This window comes from Hyla sarda, chromosome 2 (genome assembly GCF_029499605.1).
Source record: "Hyla sarda isolate aHylSar1 chromosome 2, aHylSar1.hap1, whole genome shotgun sequence".
Classification (NCBI taxonomy): Eukaryota; Metazoa; Chordata; class Amphibia; order Anura; family Hylidae; genus Hyla; species Hyla sarda.
In genome coordinates this window covers 40080402-40105854 of record NC_079190.1, presented here as the reverse complement: position 1 = coordinate 40105854, position 25453 = coordinate 40080402, and the positions used below count along the sequence as shown (strand labels likewise).

Genomic DNA, 25453 nt, shown 5'->3' with positions numbered 1-25453 from the left:
AATGCCAGCCCCCAGAATGTCCATAGAGAGATTGTAAATGTTCAAACCCACCACTGCCGATACCACCCTTGGCTTCTAACTTGGCAAACCCACATGTTGATAGTTACTTAAATTTGACTATATAAATGTAATATATTCAAATGGTGGAATTCCTCTTAAAAAGTTAAAAAAAACATTTTATAGAAGGGTCCCCAGACCATAAATGATATAGTAGGGAAAAGGGGCATTGATCAATTGTGCCCCCCACAGTTGAACTGAAATATAACCCAATGGGGTTTATTTACTAACGTGATCCCGACTATTTTTTCCTCTGGTTTTGTGCCCAAACTGTGTTGCACGTTCCATGCAAAACAATTTGCAACCCTAAAAAACGAAACCCTTTCCATTTTACAAGGAAAACCCTAAAAGGGGCATGGCCACAAGAGAAAGGAGGCATGGTCCCGACAAAAGGGGCGTGTCCCCGACACCCCAATGTCTATGGAAATCAGTGGGCTATCTGTGTAATACATAAATGTTCCAGATCCTCCAGAGCAGTAGTCTTCCAACTTTGGACCTCTAGATGTTCCAAAATTACAACTCACAGCATGCCAAGAATTGCGGTTTTGCAACATCTGGAGGGAAACAGTTTGGAGACCACTGCTCCAAAACAAGAGATACACTTTGCAGCAGATAGATGAGGGTCCTGGAAGGTAAAGCCTTCTTTTTTTAAGGGTAACCTTTCATCATTTTCATTCTACCCTAACCACAAGTCATCTGGGTGGTCTCAGATGGCTTCTGCTCGTCCCACCAGCCTTGGGTATAGGAAAAGATTGATCCATCAAGGGTGATGGGATGAGCAGAAGTCACCGGAGACCACCCAGATGACTTGGGAAGGGAAAGCAGCCAGAGACCACCACGTTAACTCATAATTCCCTCATAGGACACTTATAAACCAGACAATGCCTTTATAGGGTTACTCCACTGCCCCAGCACCGGGAACATTTAGTTCCGAATGCTGGGTGCGGGCTGCGGGGGTCGTGACGTCATGCCCACGTCCCTCGGGATGTCATGCTACGCCCCCTCAATGCAAGTCTAAGGGAGGGGGCGTCACGCCCCCTCCCATAGACTTGCATTGAGGGGGCGTGGCCTTGACATCACGACCCCCGCAGCCCGCACCCAGCGTTCTGAACTAAATGTTCCGGTCGCTAGGGCAGTGGAGTACCCCTTTAAGCACAACATATAAAACAATGTCAGCCATTTTATCTGGTGACTATCAAATACTAATGAACAATTTAGTGTTTTCTCATTTTTTACATGTCATTGGACATGATGTCCGACTCATTGTTCAGTGTCTAGTAATTACAGAGGTGCATAAACAATTACAATGTTTTAATAGAGATTCATAGGGGCTTTAATAATTCGATCATTAGCAAAGCAGAAAATGTGTAAAAAAAGAAAAAAAAAAAAAAAAGAAAATAGCAGGTGGTGAAAGTTTACATTGAAGGTAAATGTTAAATGAGTCACAGGAGTTAAGTAAACGCTGTCATCTTATAGAGTTGGAATCCAATAAAATTGCGCTAAGTATATATGTATCGATCAGATAATCTCGGATGATTGCCGCACTTACAGAAGGTTAGATATTTGGCCGGATTCTTTGAAGTACCTAATACTTAAGGTGGCAGACTTCATTGTGACGGTGATCGTTGATGCTAATGATGAGGCTTGGTGGTAATAAGTCACGGTATTGGCAAACCGATTGATACATCATACTTGAGAAGAACTAAGAACAACTTGAGGAAAAGAAATGGAATATTGGATTGGATTGATTGAGCCTTTTGAAGCTACTGTAAAACCAAATTGTAGGCCTCTGGCATCCAAAATAAGAAAAAGTTTTTTAAACTATATTCTTGACAAAAAGAGGTTGATAGATAGATAGATAGAAAGATATGAGATAGAAAGATAGATAGACAGATATTAGATAGATAGATGTGAGATATTATATATATTAGATAGACAGATAGATATGAGATAGATAGATAGATAGATAGATAGATATGAGATTGATAGATAGATAGACATGAGATAGATAGATAGATATGAGATAGATAGATAGATAGATAGATATGAGATAGATATATATGAGATAGATAGATGGATAGATAGATAGATATGAGATAGATATATATGAGATAGATAGATAGATAGATATGAGACAGATAGATAGATATGAGATAGATATGAGACAGATAGATAGATAGACATGAGATAGATAGATAGATAGATATGAGATAGATATGAGACAGATAGATAGATAGACATGAGATAGATAGATAGATAGATATGAGATAGATAGATAGATATGAGATAGATAGATAGATAGATAGATAGATAGATATGAGATAGATATATATGAGATAGATAGATGGATAGATAGATAGATATGAGATAGATATATATGAGATAGATAGATAGATAGATATGAGACAGATAGATAGATATGAGATAGATAGATGATAGATAGATATGAGATAGATAGATAGATAGATAGATATGAGACAGATAGATAGATAGATAGACATGAGATAGATAGATATGAGATAGATAGATATGAGATAGATATATATGAGATAGATAGATATGAGACAGATAGATAGATATGAGGTAGATAGATGATAGATAGATATGAGATAGATAGATATGAGATAACCTCTGAATCATTCAGACAGGCCTGTGCATGAGCTTTCTTGAGCAGGGGGACCTTGCAGGCACTGCAGGATTTCTAAAAACAAAACAATGAACCAGCACAGATGCAATAAAACTCAGCTTTATTGAAGATTTCAGTAAACAACACAGGATACAGGTAAAGGTGGTAACAACCAACGCATTTCGAGCACTGCTAAAGGAGGGAGAGCTGGGCGTTCCACAAGTTTGCAGCTTTTGCAGGATTTCTGTCCTTCACGGTATTTTGTGTTACCAATTGTTTTCTTGATGACTATGGTCCCAGCTGCTTTGAAATCATTGACAACAAGATTCTCCCACATAGTTCTGGGTTAATTCCTCACCATTTTTATGATCATTGACACTCTATGAGGTGAGATCCTACATGGAGCCCTCGACCGAGGGAGATTGATATAACAAGGGAAAGTAAGTATAGCAATAGATCCAACCTATAGAGTAGCACGGTACAAAATCAGAAGGCAGTAAACAGGTAAAGTCACAGGTAGTCAGAATAGCAATAGGGATAATAAGGAATAAAAATGCTGCTGTAGGGGGAAAACCTCTATCACGGGAACTTAACAAAGACAAACTGCAGTTATAATATCCGCCTCTGGGATGTGTGAATGCCAATGCTGCAGCTGATTGGCCAGGCCCTTGCAGCTCCTCATTGGCTAAGCTGGCTGCATCACCAAAAGACGAATGCCATTGCCAGGACGACGAAGGTCCCCGCCAGAGAGGGGAATAGAGGCAACACTGGAGCTGGGCCAGATTAGTGTTTAAAAAAAAAAATCAATGTCTATTGCATTACTTCTTACCATTAAATGTGGGGGCCAAAACAAATGTAGGAAAATTCATTCTATACAAAAAACTAGAGAGCATGTCAACGCTAAATAAATGATAGGAAATGCATGGCCGGAAGGCATATTAGCCTCAACACAAAAAAAGTGCAAATCACATCATTATGTAAACCCAGCGCGTTTCAAGGATCTGATTGATGACTCAAGTGAAAATGGTCTCAGAATTGGCAAAGTCCTAGGATGTTTCTGGCACTAACAGAGCTTTTCCATTACTCATAAACCATGACACAGTGGCTGCTATAATAACCCAATGCCAGGTGGCAATGTGCCCCCTTCCCTACTGTTAATACAAATGACATCAATAAGGTTAATGGAAAAGCCAAAACGAGTTAACAGTAATATATTATGTGCAATTCATGCAATGTGTTTTCAGTTCATGAATGTGTCTACTTTACATTAACAATTCTACATGTATTTTTTATTTTATTTTTATCTTTTTGCAGTGAATCTGGACAAGCTAAATGATGATGTTAAGAGATACAGTTGCACTCCAAGGAACTTCACAGTAAATCTTCGGGAAGAGCTGAAGATCACTAATGCCGTTTTCTTCCCACGGTGCCTCCTTGTTAAGCGATGTGGTGGGAGCTGCGGCTGTGGCAGTCCGTATTCCAAATCTTGTATATGCACCTCTGGGAAGACAGTAAAAAAATATCACGAGGTAATCCTATTCGGGAGTTAAAATTTATTCAACTTAGTACTAATGTGAAGTATAATTGTCTGTTTATCTTTTGTATGGGTTTATAAATTCTGATGCCCCATGTGTCTTCACTGCTATATAGAACAGTGTTTCCCAACCAATGTGCCTCCAGCCTGTACAGAACTCCCAGCATGCTGAGCATGACTTCTATTAAATAATTGACTCTTTGCTCCTGCATAGTGAGTGGCGGAGCATACAGTACTGTATCGGTCACTAGTCATTTAACATTCGCTCACAGTAGTGAGCCGTAATGCAAATACACAGTATGCATCACTGCTTACAAAAATATGTGCAAAAATTAATTAGCCCACCAACCAGTGAATCTGTAAACCATGCCACTTAGAAGGGCACTAAAAAAAATGATAAAGCCAGTGCATATAACATAAAAATATGCAAGGGTTGGGCTTTTCTATGGGACTTCAAGGTACATTGCCTGATAGCTTTGGTCTCAGGCTGCTGAGATTGCCTGGGACTATCAGACATACTGCCGAATTTCCGTCAGACAGGTACAGAGAATAATTAGTGCAGGGGATGGGATATGAGGATGGGATATGAGAACAGGATATAGGGATCGGGATATGAGGACTAAATATGAAGTCAGGATATGAGGATGGGATATGAGGTCGGAATATGAGGTCGGGATATGAGGTCGAGGTAAGAGGATGGGATATGAGGATGGGATATGAGGATGGGATATGAGGTCGGGATACGAGGTCAGAATATGAAGTCTGGATATGAGGATGGGATATGAGGATGGGATATGAGGTCGGAATATGAGGTCGGGATATGAGGTCAATGTATGAGGATGGGATATGAGGATGGGATATGAGGATGGGATATGAGGTCGGAATATGAGGTCGGGATATGAGGATGGGATATGAGGTCGGGATATGAGGATGGGATATGAGGATGGGATATGAGGATGGGATATGAGGATGGGATATGAGGATGGGATATGAGGATGGGATATGAGGATGGGATATGAGGACGGGATATGAGGATGGTTATGAGGATGGGATATGAGGTCGGAATATGAGGTCGAGGTATGAGGATGGGATATGAGGACGGGATATGAGGTCAGGAGCATTGGTGTTGCTTTTCATCTCCTACAGGATTTAGGTAGGTAGACCGAGCAGTAGGTTCTCTGCTAGTATAGCGATAAAAATGCAAAAAATTTATAACATCCTGATGAGGGTGGTCATAGTATATTATTTGCTTTCGCCAAAGCAAGATAACATTGGTCAGAATAAAACAAAGAACTTACTTTATATTTCTGTTTGTGTGAGATATTTAATATTCAAGATAATCTTTCCTTTAAGAAGAAAAAGTATAACGTCATACCCATAAGTTTCCTGCGCTTCCAGTTACTTCTAGTATGATGCATTTATTGACTGTCGCCATTTTTGTCTTCGTTATCACCGTGAAAACACAATATATCACCCAATTCACGCTTCATCTAACATAAAAGAACTGACCAACTGTTTCATTTCAGTATCAAGGAAAAGATTATATCTACAAATATCACACAGAATATTAGGAGACAAATGAAAGATTGGCAAACTATTGGAGTGGGATTGTCAAATTTTTTTTATTTTTTTTTGAAAATATCTCCTTATGTACCATCCGAAAAAAATAAAATATCAATGAAAAAGTTATTGTAACACAATTCTTGCACTCTTATAGCCACACAGACAGTGGCTTTTTAAGGGGCTATTTCATAAAGGCAGTAGTATTTGTCTAGTCCACACATAGTAAAATCTGAATTTTTTTTTTCTTACAGTAAATGGCTAAAAAAAAGTGTAGCTTTTGCTCATGGTCCATTTTTTAAGCTGTTTATGGCTCAGAATTTGGCAAAGAGGATGTGTGAAAATAGTCTTACAGTAGTTTGGGAATTAAATAGATGCCCCAGAGATGCAGCTGATGACAGATTTACAGGTTATGAATATTAATAAAGTTTTTCTGTATTTTCTGCATTTTTAGACTGTCTAATCCAGTGATGGCTAACCCTTTTTTAACATGAGCGCCCAAACCTGAACACCAAATCAACTTATATATCTCAAAGTACCACCCCTTCAATCTTTCACCCTTTCTCCCTCCCTCACACTTTAAAACACATTCAGCAGAAGGAAACTGACATACTTTTTTATGCAACAGTAAAAGTAATGAGGCAGTGTCCCATCAGGCTAGGGTGCAGTGCAATCTGGATCTTGCCCCAACCACTCTTCCTACCTGCTTGAATGATCTGCCCTAAACAGTGGCATCAAGTACATTGAGCCAGTCCAAATCAGCAACATCTTGGCAAAATAGTACCAAATCAGTAAATTTAGGGTTAATCAGGGAAAGGCAAGAAGTTAACAACAAAGAGGGCAGCGAAGTATAAAATCACAAAGCAAAGGCGGAGTCGGGACAAACAATGGGTTAACCCAAGAGTGTAGTGAAGTACAAAGTCAGCAGGCCAAGGGTTAGTCAGGTCACAGGCAGAGGTCTGGTATCATAGATCAGGTCACAAGAAAAAAGGAGCATGAGTTCAGGGATAAATCCTTTAAGGCTGGGTTCACATCATGTTTTGTCCCATACGGGACTGCATGCGGCAGGGGGAGCTGAAAACTTGCTCTCCCGTATGCGGTCCAGTATGTAATTCATTTCAATGAGCTGACCGGACTGAAACGCTGACTCCGGTCGGCTCATTTTTGCCTCGTGCGGTCTGTGACCGGACCTAAAATCGTAGTCGACCAATTAATTACATACCGGACCGCATACGGGAGCGCAAGTTTTCAGCTGCCCCTGCGGTATGCGGTCTCGTATGGGAAAAAACGTGATGTGAACCCGGCCTAACAAGGGCAAGGACTGAAGACACAACTGAAGTTTAACCCCTTAAGGACCATGGACGCACGCGTACGTCTAAGCATCCTGGTAGTTAAGGACCAAGGACGTACGCGTATGTCAGTGGGAATTTCGGTCCCTGCCGCGCGCCGGGCGGGGACCGAACGGGGGTGACTGCTGATATCAATCAGCAGTCACCCCGCGCAAATGCCCAGGGGGGTCATCAGACCCCCCTATGTCGGCGATCGCCGCAAATCGCAAGTGAATTCACACTTGCGATTAGCGGCTATTCCGGGACATACGGGTCTATGGTGACCCGGAATATAACGGGGATCGCGGTTGTCCAAGGCACCCACGATCCCCCTGAACTGATAGGAGGGAGGTGGCAGGGGTGCCACCCCTCCTATCCCTGCTATTGGTGGTCTAGACACGACCACCAATAGCAGATCGGGGGCGGAGGGGCTTTACTTTCGGTTTCCCCGTTCTGCCCACCCACAATAGGCGGGGCAGAACGGGGAACTGACAGAGGACCAGCGCAGACGTCCACTTACCCCACGGGCGAGGCTGCGGGCGACCATCAGTGGAGGAAATCGGAGTCCGGCGATGTCGTGCGGCAGGCTCCCTGGATTCGACGGAAGCCGGTAAGTTGCCAAGCAACATCTGGAGGGTACAGTTTGAGACCACTATACGGTGGTCTCTAAACTGTAACCCTTCAGATGTTGCAAAACTACAACTCTCAGCATGCCCAGACAGCTGTTTGGGCATGCAGGGATTTGTAGTTTTGCAACAGCTGGAGGGCCCCAGTTTGGAGATCACTGGCAGTTTGCTGTCTGGGCATGCTGGGATCTGTAGTTTTGCAACAGCTGGAGGTCCACAGTTTGGAGATCTCTAAATTGTAGCCCTAAAGATGTTGCAAAACTGCAAATCCCAGCATGCCCAAACAGCAAACAGCTGTCTTGCCATGCTGGGAGTTGTAGTTGCGTACCTCCAGCTGTTGCATAACTAGATCTCCCAGCATGCCCTTCGGCGATCAGTACATGCTGGGAGTTGTAGTTTGGCAACAGCTGGAGGCACACTGGCTGGTAAACACTGAGTTAGGTAACAGAACCTAACTGAAGGTTTTCCAACCAGTGTGCCTCCAGCTGTTGCAAAAGTGCAACTCCCAGCATGCACTGTCTGTCAGTGCATGCTGGGAGTTGTAGTTTTGAAACAGCTGGAGGTTCCCCCCCCCCCATGTGAACATACAGGGTACATTCACACGGGCAGGTTTACAGTAAGTTTCCTGCTCCAAGTATGAGCTGCGGCACATTTTTCGCCGCAGCGCATACTCCTAGCGGTAAGCTTACTGTAAACCGCCGTCAGTGTGAATGTACCCTAAAAACACTACACTACACTAACACATAATAAAGGGTAAAACACTACATTTACACAAAGGTACACTGTCCCCCCCCCAATAAAAATGAAAAACGTATCGTGCGGCAGTGTTTCCAAAACGGAGCCTCCAGCTGTTGCAAAACAACAACTCCCAGCATTTCTGGACAGCCACTGACTGTTCAGGCATGCTAGGAGTTAAGCAACAGCTGGAGGCACCCTGTTTGGGAATAACTGGTGTAGAATACCGCTATGTCCACCCCTTTGCAATCCCTAATTTAGTCCTCAAATGCGCATGGCGCTCTCTCACTTTGGAGCCCTGTCGTATTCCAAGGCAACAGTTTAGGGCCACATATGGGGTATTCCCGTACTCAGGAGAAATTGCACTACAAATTTTGGGGGCTTTTTCTCCTTTTACCCCTTATGAAAAAGAAAAGTTGGGGTCTACACCAGTGTAAAAAAAAAATAATAATTTACACTGACATGCTGGTGTTGCCCCATACTTTTTATTTTCACAAAAGGTAAAAGGAAAAAAAGACCCCCAAAATTTGTTATGCAATTTCTCCTGAGTACGAAAATACCCCATATGTGGGCGTAAAATGCTCGGGGGGCGCATGAAATGGCTCAGGAGTGAGAGCGCACCATGTAAATTTGAGGCCTAAATTGGTGATTTGCACAGGGGTGGCTGATTTTACAGCGGTTCTGACATAAACGCAAAAAAATAAATACCCACATGTGACCCCATTTTGGAAACTACACCCCTCACGAAACGTAACAAGGGGTGTAGTGAGCCTTAACACCCCACAGATGTTTGCCGAATTTTCATTAAAGTTGGATGGGAAAATGAAAAAAAAAATGTTTTTTCACTAAAATGCTGGTGTTACCCTAAATTTTTCATTTTCACAAGGGAAAATAGGAAAAAAAGCCCCCCAAAATTTGTAGCCCCATTTCTTCTGAGTAAGAACATACCCCATATGTGGATGTAAAGTCCTCTGCGGGCGAACTACAATGCTCAGAAGCGAAGGAGCGCCATTGGGATTTTGAAGAGAAAATTTGTCCGGAATTGAAGGCCACATGGTACCAGAACAGTGGACCCCCCCAACATGTGACCCCATTTTGGAAACTACACCCCTCACGTAATGTAATAAGGGGTACAGTGAGCATTTAGGCCCCACAGGGGTCTGACAGATTTTTGGAACAGTGGTCTGTGAAAATGAAAAATTAAATTTTTCATTTGCTCAGCCCACTGTTCCAAAGAACTGTCGAACGCCAGTGGGGTGTAAATGCTCACTGTACCCCTTATTAAATTCTGTGAGGGGTGTAGTTTCCAAAATGGGGTCACATGTGGGGGGTCCACTGTTCTAGCACCACGGGGGGGGGGGGCTTTGTAAATGCACATGGCCCCTGACTTCCATTCCAAACAAATTCACTCTTCAAAAGCTCAATGGCGCTCCTCCTCTTCTGAGCATTGTAGTTCGACCGCAGAGCACTTGACGTCCACACCTGGGGTATGTCCATACTCAGAAGAAATGGGGTTACAAATTTTGGGGGTGATTTTCTCCTATTACCCCTTGTAAAAATGTAAAATTTGGGGAAAAAAATGCATTTTAGTGAAATAATTTTTTTTTCATTTACACATTCAAATTTAACAAAAAGTCATGAAATACCTGTGAGGTGTTAAGGCTCACTGTACCCCTTGTTACGTTCCTTGAGGGGTATAGTTTCCAAAATAGTATGCCATGTGGGTATTTTTGCTGTTCTGGCACCATAGGGGCTTCCTAAATACGACATGCCCCCCCCCCCCCCCCCCAAAAAAAAAAAAAAAAAATTTCAGCAAAATTTGCTTTCCAAAAGTCAAATGTGACTCCTTCTATTCTGAGCATTGTAGTTCGCCCGCAGAGCATTTTACATCCTAACAATAGGTATTTCCATACTCAGAAGAGATGGGGTTACAAATTTTGGGGGCATTTTCTACCATTACCATTTATATATATGGTAAATTTAAGGAAAAAAATGCACTTTAGTGAAAAAAAAAATTTTCATTTACACATCCGACTTTAACGAAAAGTCGTCAAACACCTGTGGGGTTAAAAGGCTCACTGGACCCCTTGTTACGTGCCTTGAGGGGTGTCATTTCCAAAATGGTATGCCATGTGGGGTTTTTTCTGCTGTTCTGGCACCATAGGGGCTTCCTAAATGTGACATGCCCCCCAAAAACTATTTCAGTAAAATTCACTTTCCAAAATCCCATTGTCGCTCCTTCCCTTCTGAGCCCTCTACAGTGCCCGCCGAACACTTGACATACACATATGAGGTATTTCCTTACTCTAGAGAAATTGGGTTACAAATTTTGAGGATTTTTTTCTCCTTTTACCCCTTGTAAAAACTGGGTCTACAAGAACATGCGAGTGTAAAAAATTAAGATTTTGAATTTTCTCCTTCACTTTGCTGCTATTCCTGTGAAACAGCTAAAGGTTAACACACTTACTGAATGTCATTTTGAATACTTTGAGGGGTGCAGTTTTTTCATAATGGGGTCATTTGTGGGGTATTTCTAATAAGAAAGCCCTTCAAATCCACTTCAAACCTGAACTGGTCCATGAAAAATTCAGATTTTGAAAATTTTGTGAAAAATTGGAAAATTGTTGCTGAACTTTGAAGCCCTCTGATATCGTCCAAAAGTAAAAACATGTCAACTTTATGAGTAGACTTATTGTATTTGTGAATCAAAATATAATTTATTTAGAATTTCTATTTTCCTTACAAGCAAAGAGCTTCAAAGTTGGAAAAATGCTAAATTTTCAATTTTTTCATAAAAATTTGGAATTTTTAACTAAGAAACGATGCAAGTATCGACAAAATTTTACCAATAACATAAAGTAGAATATGTCACAAAAGAACAATCTCGGAATCAGAATGATAGGTAAAAGCATCCCAGAGTTATTAATGCTTAAAGTGAAAGTGGTCAGATGTGCAAAAAACGCTCTGGTCCTACAGTGAAAATTGGCCTGGTCCTTAAGGGGTTAAAGGAAAACTATCACTAACCCGCCCCCAACCCCCGCCCATACTAATATCAGAGGTACTGGCTGGTAGTGCGGGGTACACTGATCAATATGATGCCTACCATGCCCGAATCCTATACACAACCTCAAGAGGGCTCAGTGACTATAATCATGCTCGGGGTGCCACTGTGTGTATCAATAGGTTACCATGACACAACAAGAGAAATGTTGCACCAAAATGGCGCACACCCACTTGTCATATACAGTTAGAATTAATACTTTATTACAATTTTCACATAGATAATAAAGCAGACAAAGACACTTAAAACCATCTACAAGACCCAAAGGACCACTGCACAACAGGGGGGACCCTCCAGAAACAAAACTATAAATTACAATAACTATATATTACAATAGCCCCAATAACTGCCAATAGCCCTTCTTTTCCAGTGATATACATATTGGATGAGGTTGTATTGACTATAATATTGTTCACAAGTCTACTTATTATACTGAGGAAAGTTTACATGGGAATTTTGCACTTTATTCATTGATGTTTTCTGGACTATTAGGGCTATTGTAATATATAGTTTTTGATCTAGCACGTGCCCCAGGAGTGGTCTCCCCCTGTTTCTGGGGGGTCCCCCCTGTTGTGTAGTGGTCCTTTGGGTATTTTAGATGGTTTTAAGTGTCTTTGTCTGCTTTATCATCTATGTGAAAATTGCAATAAAGTATTAATTCTAACTGTATATGACAAGTGAGTATGCGCTTTTTTGGTGTATCATTCATCCAGCCGTTCGCCCATTATCTTCATTTTTCAGTATATGCAAACCATCTTCTCAATGGCACGGGCGGGGTTACTGCCTTCATCTGGCATTGTGACGTCAGCGTCGCTCGTCCGCAGCACTGCCTGGCTTATGCATATTCATGCCCTTCCTCTGCATCTCCCTCTCCTCCCCACTCTGTATGTGACTCCAATGCGCATGTGCCGGCTTACTGCACCTTTACTTACTACACCCTTACTGCAGCTCTGCTCCGCTGCACTGAAGCAGTTTCCGGGTGTACACAGGAAGCCGGCACATGTGCAGTGGAGTCACATACAGAGCGGGGATGAGAGGAAGATGCAGAGGGAGGACATGATAATGCATAAGCCGGGCAGTGCTGCGGACAAGCGCTGCTGATGTCACAGTGCCAGATGAAGGCAGTAACCCCGCCCGTGCCAGTTAGATGATTTGCATATATTGAAAAGTGAAGATAACAGGCGAATGGCTGGATGGATCAAGGCATGACAGGCATCATATTGATCAGTGTCCCCTGAGCTACCAGCTAGGACCTCTGGTTAGTTTGGTGTGTGGGGGGGGGGGGTTATTGACAGTTTTGCTTTAAATTAACTTGCCTCTAGGCAGCATGAGAGCAAATGCAGCTGCTGATTGTCCTGGCACTCAGCTTCAATGGCCGCATCACTAAAACGACCCTGCAAAATGCTGGGCAACACACGAATCTGCAGCCGGCGTAAGGGGGAAACAAAGCTTGGATCATGTACATACCGTGACAGCAAGCCAGCAGAGAGGCCCCAGCGTGCCACCTCTGACATGTGTTCCATAGGTTCGCAATCGCTGGTCAAGTTTAAGGTGACACAAAATATTAGACAGTAAATCTGCCCCAATACTTACAGATAATATACATATTTACAACACTAATAATAATCTTGCTTTACCACTATACAGAAATTCATATATGAACATTTCTCAATTCCTTTGTATTCATTGCAAGGCAGTGCCGCTTACCTTGCATGATAGACACAAAGGATACTTTTAAAATATACACTCACATTCTTGCCAATATTTTAAATGCCAAATTGTGACTTTTAAACCCCACCCCAAAAACATTCTGATTCCTGAAACACCCCTTAAAACACTGGAGAATGCCTCTAAATTGCTAAATTTTGGGTTGGCTTTGCATATACCCTTCCTCTTTTTGTGCCCTATTTATAAGATCACCCTGCTAATATTGGCACTTTTTGTAAATATACATTTAGAGATATACGGAACCGGCCCTACATCCTCTGAGCAGATGCCTGCACTGAATTGCTGTAATACATCTCAGATCTGTTTGGTTTCTAGGCATACAAAAGTCTTATGGTCTCCATTGAATGGCCACATTTTCTCGTGGGCGGAATAAGAAGTTTTTTTGACATTAACATTGGACTTCATTTAGACTTCATGTTCCCATGGGATCCCAAAACCCAACAATACATCCTCCCATTTATTTGTGACATTAGAATGAATACTGTCAAAGGAAACCTAATCTATCTGTCTTGAAAAGACGGAGGCCAGGAGTGGGGTATGCTGAGCTCTTCTTTAATTTGCTTTTTTTGTACAAGAATGTATTATTTGAATGAAGCCAGTAAATAAAACTGTGGGAACTTTTATTGAGCTGTCAGATTGGATAATTCCTTTCTGTCAGTGGGTGATCCCATTAGGAGAGTTACTGGGCGCTTCAGCAGCAGGGTTTCTTGATATGGTACACACCATTGGAAAGCTGATAAAATGGAAGATAAATGTGATGATAAGAAAGCTGTGGTAGAAGACATGTCTATAGTCCAAATGAAGGACAGAAGGTAAAGAATGACTTCAGGGTGTCCAGGCCTATGAAAATTATAGCATAGTGGAGTGTAAATTGCCAATGCCCTTACTGATGCTCCTCTAGACTCTTTTAGAAACAAGCAAACCGACTGGACTAATGCGCCTCTGATCAACATTTTCTGAAAATGTCATGAGATGTCATCTAGGTGAATTTTCCCGTGATCCTTCATATTATTATGTTTTCCTAAATGAAAAATGTAGTACATACAACACTTTATCACAACTTCAAGTCATACTAAACTACAAGATATGGGTCAAATAAAAGTTGTCTTTTTACAACTAAGGATCATTTTACAAGGGCAGATATGGACATGGTATGTACCTTGCTCGAGCACTACCTCTGTCCTCTGTTTGGCATGCCTAGCAGCTTCTCTCATCGCTCTGACTATGGCTTTGCACATTTCCAAGCCATTCCTCAATGAATGACGTAACTGGCTGGCCAACTAGGGGGTAGAAGCACCAGGCCAATCAGCTGTTGCACAAGCACTCATATCTCCCAGAGGTGGGATATTTGAACCTGTGATATAGGTACTTACCTTCTCACTAGCATTACTTGTTGTCTATTGTTCTATGACCAGACCTGAGTATCCTGACTTTTGTGACTTGATTACGCTTTGTCTACTGATCCTTTGCTTCTCCTGACTCTGCCTTTGTTTTATGATTTTGTGTTTTGCTGTCCTCTTCGTTACTGACTTCAGGCCTGTCCCTGGTTTACCCTGTGCCTGTTAATTATGAACCTTTTTGCCCGTGTGTTGATGACCTGTTTTGCCTGATCCTTTTGACTACTAGGATGCCACCCCACATAGCTCAGTAGAGAGACCGTTGCCCAGTTGGGGGCAGCCATTTAGGCAGAATCATCCAAGTAAGTAGGGACATTGGTTAGGGCAAGAACTAGCCTGCACTGATCGCTAACACTTTTTTTTTTTACAGACTTTGACGAGTTTGGGTAAATTGACATGGGCACCAAGAGACCTTGACCCCTAGTTGCCGACCAACAATGATCAAAATAAGATGTATAAAATGTGGCCAACTTTCAATATGTCACTTTAGCCAAGAGTGAAACCTATACACACTCTATAAGATCAAGGAAACTTGTAGCAAATAAAAATTAAAGTAATACTATGGAGCCAATCAACAACCACATGTAACTTCCTCTTTCTGTTGTGTTAAATTTTTAGCAGAAATGACTACAAAAGGAAGGTGATGCTTACATAGAACTAAGCATCTCTGTATAACCAGCACATTCTGATATTAGCCTGCATGTAGCTGGCCATATGATGGTTAAAACTATGTGTAGTGTCTTATATAGATATCCCCTTCAGCATCTAATACCCAACTAATACAATGATACAGTACCCAAGTAATGATGACCAAAAAATAAGCATGGGAACATAGCTTCAAGGGCACAACACCATTAAAGGGGTATTCCAGGCAAAAACTTTTTTTATATATATAAACTGGCTCCGGAAAGTTAAACAGATTTGTAAATTACTTCTTAATCCTTCCAATAGTTATTAGCGTCTGAAGTTGAGTAGCTGTTTTCTGTCTAACTGCTTTCTGATGACTCACGTCCTGGGAGCTGTGCAGTTCCTATGGGGATATTCTCCCATCATGCACAGCTCCTGGGACGTGACATCATCATGGAGCAGTTAGACAGAAAACTTCAGAAGCTAATAACTATTGGAAGGATTAAGATTTTTTAATAGAAGTAATTTACAAATCTGTTTAACTTTCCGGAGCCAGTTGATATATTAAAAAAAGTTTTTGCCTGGATAACCCCTTTAAGACAAGTGGTGTCCCTCTCAGTAGTGGCAGGTCATATGCCCATAAGGTCCTCCCTGAATTACACCTGGGTTATTTAAGTGTTTGTAAGCTAAAAGAGTTCTATGGTTTTTTTTCCTTGTGCTTCTTAAGCGTGTTATTGGAGATCATATGAGAATTGTCAACAAGATGAACTTTCCAAGTTGTTTTTGGACCTTCATAATAAAAGTGAAAATGGGAAACCTTAAAAACCCTATAACATTGGCAGATCAACGAGAGAATGTCATGTCACACTCAGTACATTTTGTTGTTTTATTATGTGGTTGCCTTGTAACCTGATGAAGAAATGTGAGGCTGACATTTTTGTCATTACAAAGCAAGCAAAAAAAAAAAAAAAAACGTAATTGAGGCAAATGATTCAGCATCCACGGCAATAAAGGCAGAAAAATCGAGAGAAAAAAGAGAATGTTTTATGTATTTTTATGCAAAATTAAACACAAAAGAAAAAAAAACATAATTGGACCAATAGATATGAATTAATAAAAAAAATCACATTTTATTTAATTATTACTTAAAAGATTTAAAAAAAAAAAAAAAAGGGGAATATTCAAACAGAAAGAGAAGAAAAAATAAGGTAAGGATTCTAACAGCTAACCATGCATGCATATAAATATATTAACATCGGTATGCCAATGAAAGGTCATACCCAGGTGGTATATACTAATAAATAAATCCACCAATAATAACGCAGTGGCGTCTGATTGCTATTGCAAAGAAATAAGAAAGTTTCAACTAATATCTGCAGGTGTACAATCAACCAGACACTATTGATGCTTCCCTGATGAAAAGCCATGAGAAACAAGTTGGACTTGCTGGGATACTGAGGTCCTGAGGTGTTTATATTTGTTGTCATTGCAGTAGAGCAGTGTTTCTAAACCAGTGTGCCTTTGGCTGTCCGGGCATGCTGGGAGTTGTATTTTTACAACAGCTTGAGGCACTTTTTGGGAAGCATTGCAATAGACATATACTGGGTTGGTATTACATTGTATTTATGCTCTTGTCTAGGTCTAATACTCTTTGTATTATAGTGTTAGGTTCATTGTACATTTGTGGGTATTATTTGGAGCTTTTCTAAACCGTTGTAACAGCAATTAAACACATTGTGTTATTATTGGTATATTTATTTATTAATATATGAACTTTCTTTGGCCATACAGATGTATATATATAGGTATATTACATTCCCAATATCCTTACCTTTTTTTTTATTATTTTTTATTATTCTTTTTCTATGTGGAGATTTACTATATTTAAAGTATTTTAACTAATGATGAAAAAAGCTGTCATATATATATATATATATATATATATATATATATATATATTGGTCTGATTGTGTTTGTTTATTTATAGACAGTGTAGCAAGAAGTGTATGATTTATGGCAGTTGCAATGAATGGGAGATAATTGACAGAGACGTGTTCAAAGACTATTAGTCTTCAAGAATTGATGCAGCCTTTCCCCAGAGACCAAGGAATGAACAAGGGAATACAAACAGCGCCTTATCCATGTAGATAGTATTATATCCAGTCTTATCTTGGCCTCCAGTAGTACAGTAGAGATGCCTTGAAACCCCTAGCACTCTGGTGACTCTGTCTCAGTCTACACAGCAAAGCTTACACGGGAAAACAGAAAAAGCTTACAAAGGAAAACAGAAAAGATTGAGGGAAAACAGAAAATTTTATTGTGTCTGCTCTAGTAACCAGTATAGAATCAGAAACAAAATCTAGTTTTTCTTTATGTGTTATGTGTAGTCAAATACAAATAAACACAATGGGAGGGGATTTATCAACTGGCATAAACCTGCAAAATTTTGTGCGCAATGTGCAATTTCCTATTTCCTTCCTTTTTTAGCCAAAAAACAAAGGCAGAAACGCACCAACATATTTTTTCCCCTGCATTTTTATAAGTCAAGCTATTCTTTCAAGGCTTCTCTCAAAGATTTAGATTTTTTTTTTAAATTGAAGAAAATGCCAAAAAATTATAATATTAAAGAAACCAAGCATTTTTTTTATTGTTTTGTATATATATATTTTATTTTATTTTATTTATTTACTTATTATTGCTCCCTTAAGGACCGGGGTTTTTTCAGTTTTAGCATTTTCGTTTTTTGCTCCTTGCCTTTAAAAAATCATAACTCTTTCAATTTTGCACCTAAAAATCCATATGATTGCTTATTTTTTGCGCCACAAATTTTTCTTTGTAATGACGTCAGTCGTTTTGCCCAAAAATCTACGGCGAAACGGGAAAAAAAATCATTGTGAGACAAAATTGAAAAAAAAATGCTGTTTTGTAACTTTTGGGGGCTTCCGTTTCTACGCACTACATTTTTCGGTAAAAATTACACCTTATCTTTATTCTGTAGGTTCATACGATTAAAATGATACCCTACTTATATAGGTTTGATATTGTCGTACTTCTGGAAAAAATCAAAACTCCATGCAGGAAAATTAATATGTTTAAAATTGTCATCTTCTGACCCCTATAACTTTTTTATTTTTGGGCGTATGGGGTGGTATGAGGGCTCATTTTTTGCGCCGTGATCTGTAGTTTTTAGCGGTGCCATTTTTGCATTGAAAGGACTTATTGATAGGACTTTCATGATATAAAAAGTGACCAAAAATGCACTATTTTGGATTTTGGAATTTTTTTGCGCGTACGCCATTTACCGTGTGGTTTAATTAACGATATATTTTTATAATTCGGACATTTCCGCACGCGGCGATACCATATATGTTTATTTTTATTTTTATTTACACTGTGTTTTTTTTTTTTATGGGAAAAGGGGGGTGATTCAAACTTTTAATAGGGAAGGGGTTAAATGATCTTTATTCACTTTTTTTAAAACTTTTTTTTACAGTGTTATAGGTCCCATAGGGACCTATAACACTGCACACACTGATCTTTTACATTGATCACTGGTTTCTCATAGGAAACCAGTGATCGATGATTCTGCCGCTTGACTGCTCATGCCTGGATCTCAGGGACCCTCTTGCTGTCCTGTAAGCTGTTCGGGATGCCACGATTTCGCCGCAGCTATCCCGAACAGCCCACTGAGCTAACCGGGATACTTTCACTTTAGACGCAGCGTTCAACTTTGAACGCCACGTCTAAAGGGTTAATAGCGCGCAGCACTGCGATAAATGCAGCGCGCTATTAGCCACGGGTCCCGGCCGGGCCCGACCCGCTATGACGCGGGGACACGCCGTGGCCCCACGTTATAGATCGGGAGCGGACACATGACGTTCCAGTACGTCATGTGTCCTTAAGGGGTTAAAGGAATACTGTCATATATTTTTTCCTGCACTATCCCCGCCACTGGTGGATAGTGAGGGAGACGCTGATTAAAATGAGCCCTACCTTACCCGGATCCGCCCGGCTGTTCGCCCGCAATTGTAGTTTTATTCTATGTGTATATCTTGCTGTAACTGGCACAGGCGGGGCTTCTGCAGGTTAACTGGCACTGACGTCAGCGCCGCTTATGAATATTCATCCCCCTTCCCTCCAGTTCTCCCTCTCTTCACTGCTCCTAATTGGAGGGAGGGGTGGTGAATATTCATAAGCGGCGCTGATGTCAGTGCCAGTTAACCTGCAGAAGCCCCGCCCATGCCAGTTACAGCAAGATATACACACAGAATAAAACTACAATTGCGGGCTAACGGCCGGGCGGATCAGGGCAAAGTAGGGCTCGTTTTAATCAGCGTCTCCCGCACTATCCATCAGTAGTGTGGATAGTGCAGGAGAAAATATCTTACAACTTTCCTTTAACATGCTATGATTTTGGAAAACTGCTACTGAGCCCAAAACCGCAGAAAACCTAAAGATGATTAAAAAATGACAAGTAGGTATGGCGTTTCATAAATCCCTATTGACTTTCAGCTAACATCTGGTTGTGGCCTTTTTTCATCAATAAAAAAAAACACAGTGCGACATTTATGCCATTTTTGGAGTGTTTTTGCACACACATAAAAGTGGAAACCTAGCTTTAGGTCAAATAAATAGTGTACCCTAAATATGTTCAGATGTTTTGACCAACTGGACTAAAGGACTATAAATAATAGCATTTATGTAGCATTCATGTCCTAGTTCTAAAAAACAGGGAATGTGCATATATAGGTAAAAAAATAAAAAAATAAAAATAAAAAAAATCAGCTTTTTTTCTATTTCACTCTTGCTGCAGAATACAATTTATGTTGCATATAATTCCCGGCACCTAAAGTTAAAACTATTATATATAGAGCATAAAATCTGTGAATATCAGCGCTGTGATCAGCCAGTCAAGCTGTCCAATTTCCACCTTGTTGAAATCCGCTGTCTTGTCTGGGGAAAGTGTTTGCCAATTCATTTTCCCTCTCTTATCAGCAGAGCCCATATACCATGCTCATGTTTTTTAATATAAAACACAGGGAAAATCCCACAGCTGTCAGAGGGCTTGTTAACTTAAATGCCGTCCAAATCTCTGCTCTCATTCCAGGCGTACACTTTCCTTTCCTAGAAGAAATAGATTTTTTTTCTTCTTTTTTTTTAACCAAAGATCTCACTAGTGTCAGTCAAATCATTTTACCCCAGTTTCTATAAAATCAAATGGAAATTTGTTGTGTGCTTATTCGCTAAACCTAAAAAGTGCCTTAAGGCATTTCTCATTTCTTGGGGAAGGAGGGAATGTTATAAAAAGTTGCATGGACCAATAACCAAAGATAGATAGATGTGTATGTGTAATATTTCTGATACATTTTATGGTGATTTATATTTATTAGGAATGTCTTCTATGTATTTTATGTGTCATTTCTGATACCTGTTGATATAAGAAGATTGTCCAGGGCAATCTCGATGCAATGCGTCTTTATTCAACAATTAGGCAAACATGGACGGTGCACCTGTGCACCGTCCATGTTTGCCTAATTGTTGAATAAAGACGCATTGCATCGAGATTGCGCTGGAGATTCTTCTTATATCATTATTGACATGTGGGACAGAGGTCCAGTCCCGTCCGAGTCGCATCGGAGGTGAAGTGGGTGAGCTGAGTGTGAATTGCTAACTATTTCTAATACCTGTCACAGTAAATAACCCCAGTAATTTATCCTTATATAGAATATCTTCTATAAATTCTATGTTTTCAGTCATTTATCCTTAGTAGAAAGGTGTTCTATGTATTCTATAAGTAACATTTCTGATACATTTTTCAGTAATTTATCCTTATTCGAAATGTTTTCTATGTATTCTATAAGTAACATTTCTGATACATTTTTTTTTAGTAATTTATCTTTATTTATTGAGAATGTCTTCTATATATTCTATAAGTAACATTTTCGATACATTTTTAGTAATTTATCCTAATTAGTTATTAGGAATGTTTTCTATGTAATCTATAAGTAACATTTCTGATAAATTTTTTTGTAATTTATCCTAATTTTTTATTAGGAATGTCTTCTATATATTCTATAAGTAAGATTTCTGATGCATTTTTAAGTAATTTATCCTAATTAGATATTAGGAATGTCTTCTATGTAATCTATAAGTAACATTTCTGATACATTTTTTTTTAGTAATTTGTCCTTATTTTTTATTAGGAATGTCTTCTATATATTCTATAAGTAAGATTTCTGATGCATTTTTAAGTAATTTATCCTAATTAGATATTAGGAATGTCTTCTATGTAATCTATAAGTAACATTTCTGATACATTTGTTTTTTAGTAATTTATCCTTGTTAGTTATTAAGAATGTCTTATCTATATTCTTTAAGTAACATTTCTGATACATTTTTCAGTAATTTATCCTTATTAGTTATTAGGAATTTTTTTCTATATATTCTTTAAAGAGGTACTCAGCACTAGGCATCTTAACCCCTATACAAAGCATAGGGGATAAGATGCCTGATCACGGGGGTCCCGTCGCAGCACCCCAGACATCCGGTGCACAGAGCGAACTTTGCTCCATGCTGGATGACTGACAATGCGGGGAGGAGGCGGGGAGGAGGCTTGTAACATAACAGTCACGCCCCGCTCGTGATGTCACAGCCGTCACGCCCCCTTCCATAGACTTGCATTGAGGGGCATGGACGTGACGTCACGAGCAGGGCACGGCCGTGATGTCACAAACCTCTGGCGCTGCACCCGATGCTTTAAACAAACACTGGGTGCAGCAGGGAGATTGCGGGGGTCCCCAGCGGCGGGACAAGATGTCTAGGGGCAGAGTACCCCTTTAAGTAAGACTTCTGATACATTTTTCAGTCATTTATCCTTATTAGTTATTAGGAATGTCTTCGATGTATTCTATAAGTTACATTTCTGATACATTTTTCTGTGATTTAACTTTATTAGTAATTAGGAATGTTTTCTATATATTCTTAAAGTAACATTTCTGATACATTTTTCAGTAATTTATTCTGATTAGGAATGTCTTCAAACTAGGGGTGTCCTGATACTGGTATCAGCGCTGATACCAGACGTTTGCATGTTCTTGTACTTGTGCAAATGTTCCCGATACATATGCCAATACCTTTCCTCTGCCCTCACACTGAGTTATCTTTATCATTTGCTCCGGAATGGTGCAGGACCTGTGATAGCTGCCACGCCCCCTCCCGTAGGCTTGCATTGAGGGGCGGAGCGTGACGTCACACGGGGGGGGAGACATGACGTCACACGCCGCCAGCCCTGTGGTCGACCGTAATCAGACCCGGAGCGAACACGCTCCGGGGACTGATTACAAACGGGGTGCCGCGTGCATGATCACGGGCGTCCCCAGCTGCGGGACTCCCGCGATCAGGCATCTTATCCCCTATCCTTTGGATAGGGGATAAGATGTGTAAGCACCAGAGTACCCCTTTAAGCCTTCAGTGGGCTAATACACCTTGAATGTTAAAGAACTTTGTTCCAGTAGCTAGCATTTATTTCCTGCATCTGCATTTATCATTATCTGGTATTTGTGACCCCCCGCTTCATGTTTGGTATGCTTTCTGGTTTTCATCTCTGCATATTACTGTCCTTTTGCTTTTCTGACTCGGCTTGTTGACAATCCTTTGTGTTTTTTAGTTTCCCTTCAGTGTTGTTATGGTGTGTATTTACCTTTGTATTCCTGACTGTTTCTCTGACCCTTTTTCAGTGTTTTTGTAGTTTGTTATTTTGACTGGATTCCCCAGCACATAATTAGGAAGGGACAATCTTTATGGGTTGGGGATCTGTCGCTTAGGGCAGATATGCAGTAGGCAGGGACAAGGCTGCAGGAGAGTGTAGGACCTCACTTATTCCCTGTTCATACATGGCAATAGTATAAACAAATCCTTTGCACTACATCCCTTACTGGTGTGGGTCCCCTGCACAAAAATGGAAAAAAGAGGGGCACAGAGAAAAGGGAAAAAAGGAACAGGTGTTTAAAAGGGCTGACGTGACCACATCCTGCAGCTCTATGGGACATGAAAGTTAACTTATAGCCATTATCTGATCATCTATTGGTAGGGAATATGGAAGGGGGGAAGGCAGGGCTAGGACGAAAATAGAGAATTTACTAATTTGATTTCAATATTGTGCAGCTTGTACCATGAGTATATTATTTAAAAACCAAAAGAAAAAAACCTTTTTGAATGCCATTTTGTGGTATCTATAAAATAACTTTATAAAAACTGTTAGACTTAGTCAATAAATATTAAGGATCAGGGTATTGTATATAGGATTTTTATTTTGTCTTCATTTTATACAATTATGTATATATTTTTCATTGCATATAAGATACATAGATAGATAGCTAGATATGAGATAGATAGCTAGATATGAGATAGATAGATAGATAAGAGATAGATAGATAGATAGATAGATAGATAGATAGATAGATAGATTAAAGAAAAATAGCTGCACACAGGTACTCCGGTGAAAAAATGTGGTCTTTATTCACCCAACAACAGAGGCGACATTTCGGCTGCCTCTCGCAGCCATTGTCAAGTGCTTGAATAAAGACCACATTTTTTCACTGGAGTAAACTGAGGGTCCTGTTCCAATTTTTGTCTTGCCCATTCTGCAGCATCTGAAACTACGGATACTGGAAGCCTGTGCTAGCATTTCTCCTGCGGTGTATATAGTAGTATATAGCAGTGTATACGGATACTGGAAGCCTGTGCTAGCATTTCTCCTGCGGTGTATATAGTAGTATATAGCAGTGTATACGGATACTGGAAGCCTGTGCTAGCATTTCTCCTGCGGTGTATATAGTAGTATATAGCGGTGTATACAGATACTGGAAGCCTGTGCTAGCATTTCTCCTGCGGTGTATATAGTAGTATATAGCGGTGTATACGGATACTGGAAGCCTGTGCTAGCATTTCTCCTGCGGTGTTGCTATCAGTGTATGAAGAGTGGGAGAAGAGGGTTGCGTTGACAATCCAACACAATGGGCAGCACATTGAACACATTTTATAAGTGGTCAGAAACTTGTAAATAACTCATGAAAGAATAAAGTTACAACCAAACACATCATTGTTTTTCTTGTGAAATTCCCAATAAGTTTGATATGTCACATGCCCCTCTTCCTATTGAAAAAACAAAATGGCCGACTTTAAAATGGCCACCATGGTCACCACCCATCTTGAAAAGTCCCCCCCCCCCCTCACATATACTAATGTGCCACAAACAGGAAGTAAATATCACCAACCATTCCCATTTTATTAAGGTGTATCCATATACATGGCCCTCCCTGTATATTTTGGGACTTCCTACTTAGGGACCAAGTCCAACATAGCTAGCTCCCACCAAAAATTTTTTTAATTTTTTAAACCTTTTTTCTTTGACTAGATAGAAAGTTAGATAGATAGATAGATAGATAGAATATAAAATGTATTCAATATATATGAAATGTCATGAATTTATTTTAACTTAGCAATTTGTTAAAGGAAATACTACTCCAAAAACATACTTCATAATTTTTGGAATATACCTTCCTCTGCATAAAAATGTATCTAATTTTAGAAATTATATGATTTATAATGGCATAGATGATCATAATGGCAAAGAAACAGATAATTGACGTCATAATAATGAAGTAGTCCAATAATAATCTTCCTGTAGTTAAACATCTGCTATTTGTGAGAATATTATGTAAATTTTCTCTGGCAAAGCAAAACAGATTTTATGTCATTTGCTGCGTCAGAACGATGCGGGAAGTCTAAACGCGTTGTTCCTCGTCTTTGTGTTTTATTGCACAGTCAGATTTATTTCTTTTAAGTTAACTTCAGATTGACCATGACCTTGATTGTTTAAAAGATAAATCCCTTAATCTTCTTAAATTTGAAGCCCAGCAATTTTGATTAAACAGATATTGTGTAGTTTTTTTTTTTATATAGAATTGGTAGAACTGTCCTTCCACCGCTGCATCATTTATCAAGTATGGCCAAAGGATTGTACTGAACATATTATACTAAGAGAAAAAATCTATAATCTTTTAATAACAGTAATAATAATAATTAGAATAATAAAAATATTTGACTCTTTTTTGACTGTTTTGACATCATTGGTTAAAGGGGTCGTCCAGGAAACTGAAAATATCAGACATTT

General features: G+C 39.8%; 1 protein-coding gene and 1 long non-coding RNA gene across 2 annotated transcripts in view; one reads left to right on the top strand and one right to left on the bottom strand.

The window, feature by feature from the left end:
• The window catches only part of PDGFD (platelet derived growth factor D), a 253930-nt gene that overhangs the window by 225140 nt on the left and 3337 nt on the right, over nt 1-25453 (top strand). Inside the window, exon 6 of the mRNA XM_056561594.1 lies at nt 3998-4212. Within this exon, the coding sequence (XP_056417569.1) occupies nt 3998-4212 (215 nt within the window). The remainder of the gene's footprint in view (nt 1-3997; nt 4213-25453) is intronic.
• Nucleotides 4072-25453, bottom strand: part of LOC130358400 (uncharacterized) — a 136080-nt gene continuing 114698 nt past the window's right edge. The window contains exon 3 of the long non-coding RNA XR_008889508.1: nt 4072-4183. This is a non-coding gene — a long non-coding RNA (uncharacterized LOC130358400). The remainder of the gene's footprint in view (nt 4184-25453) is intronic.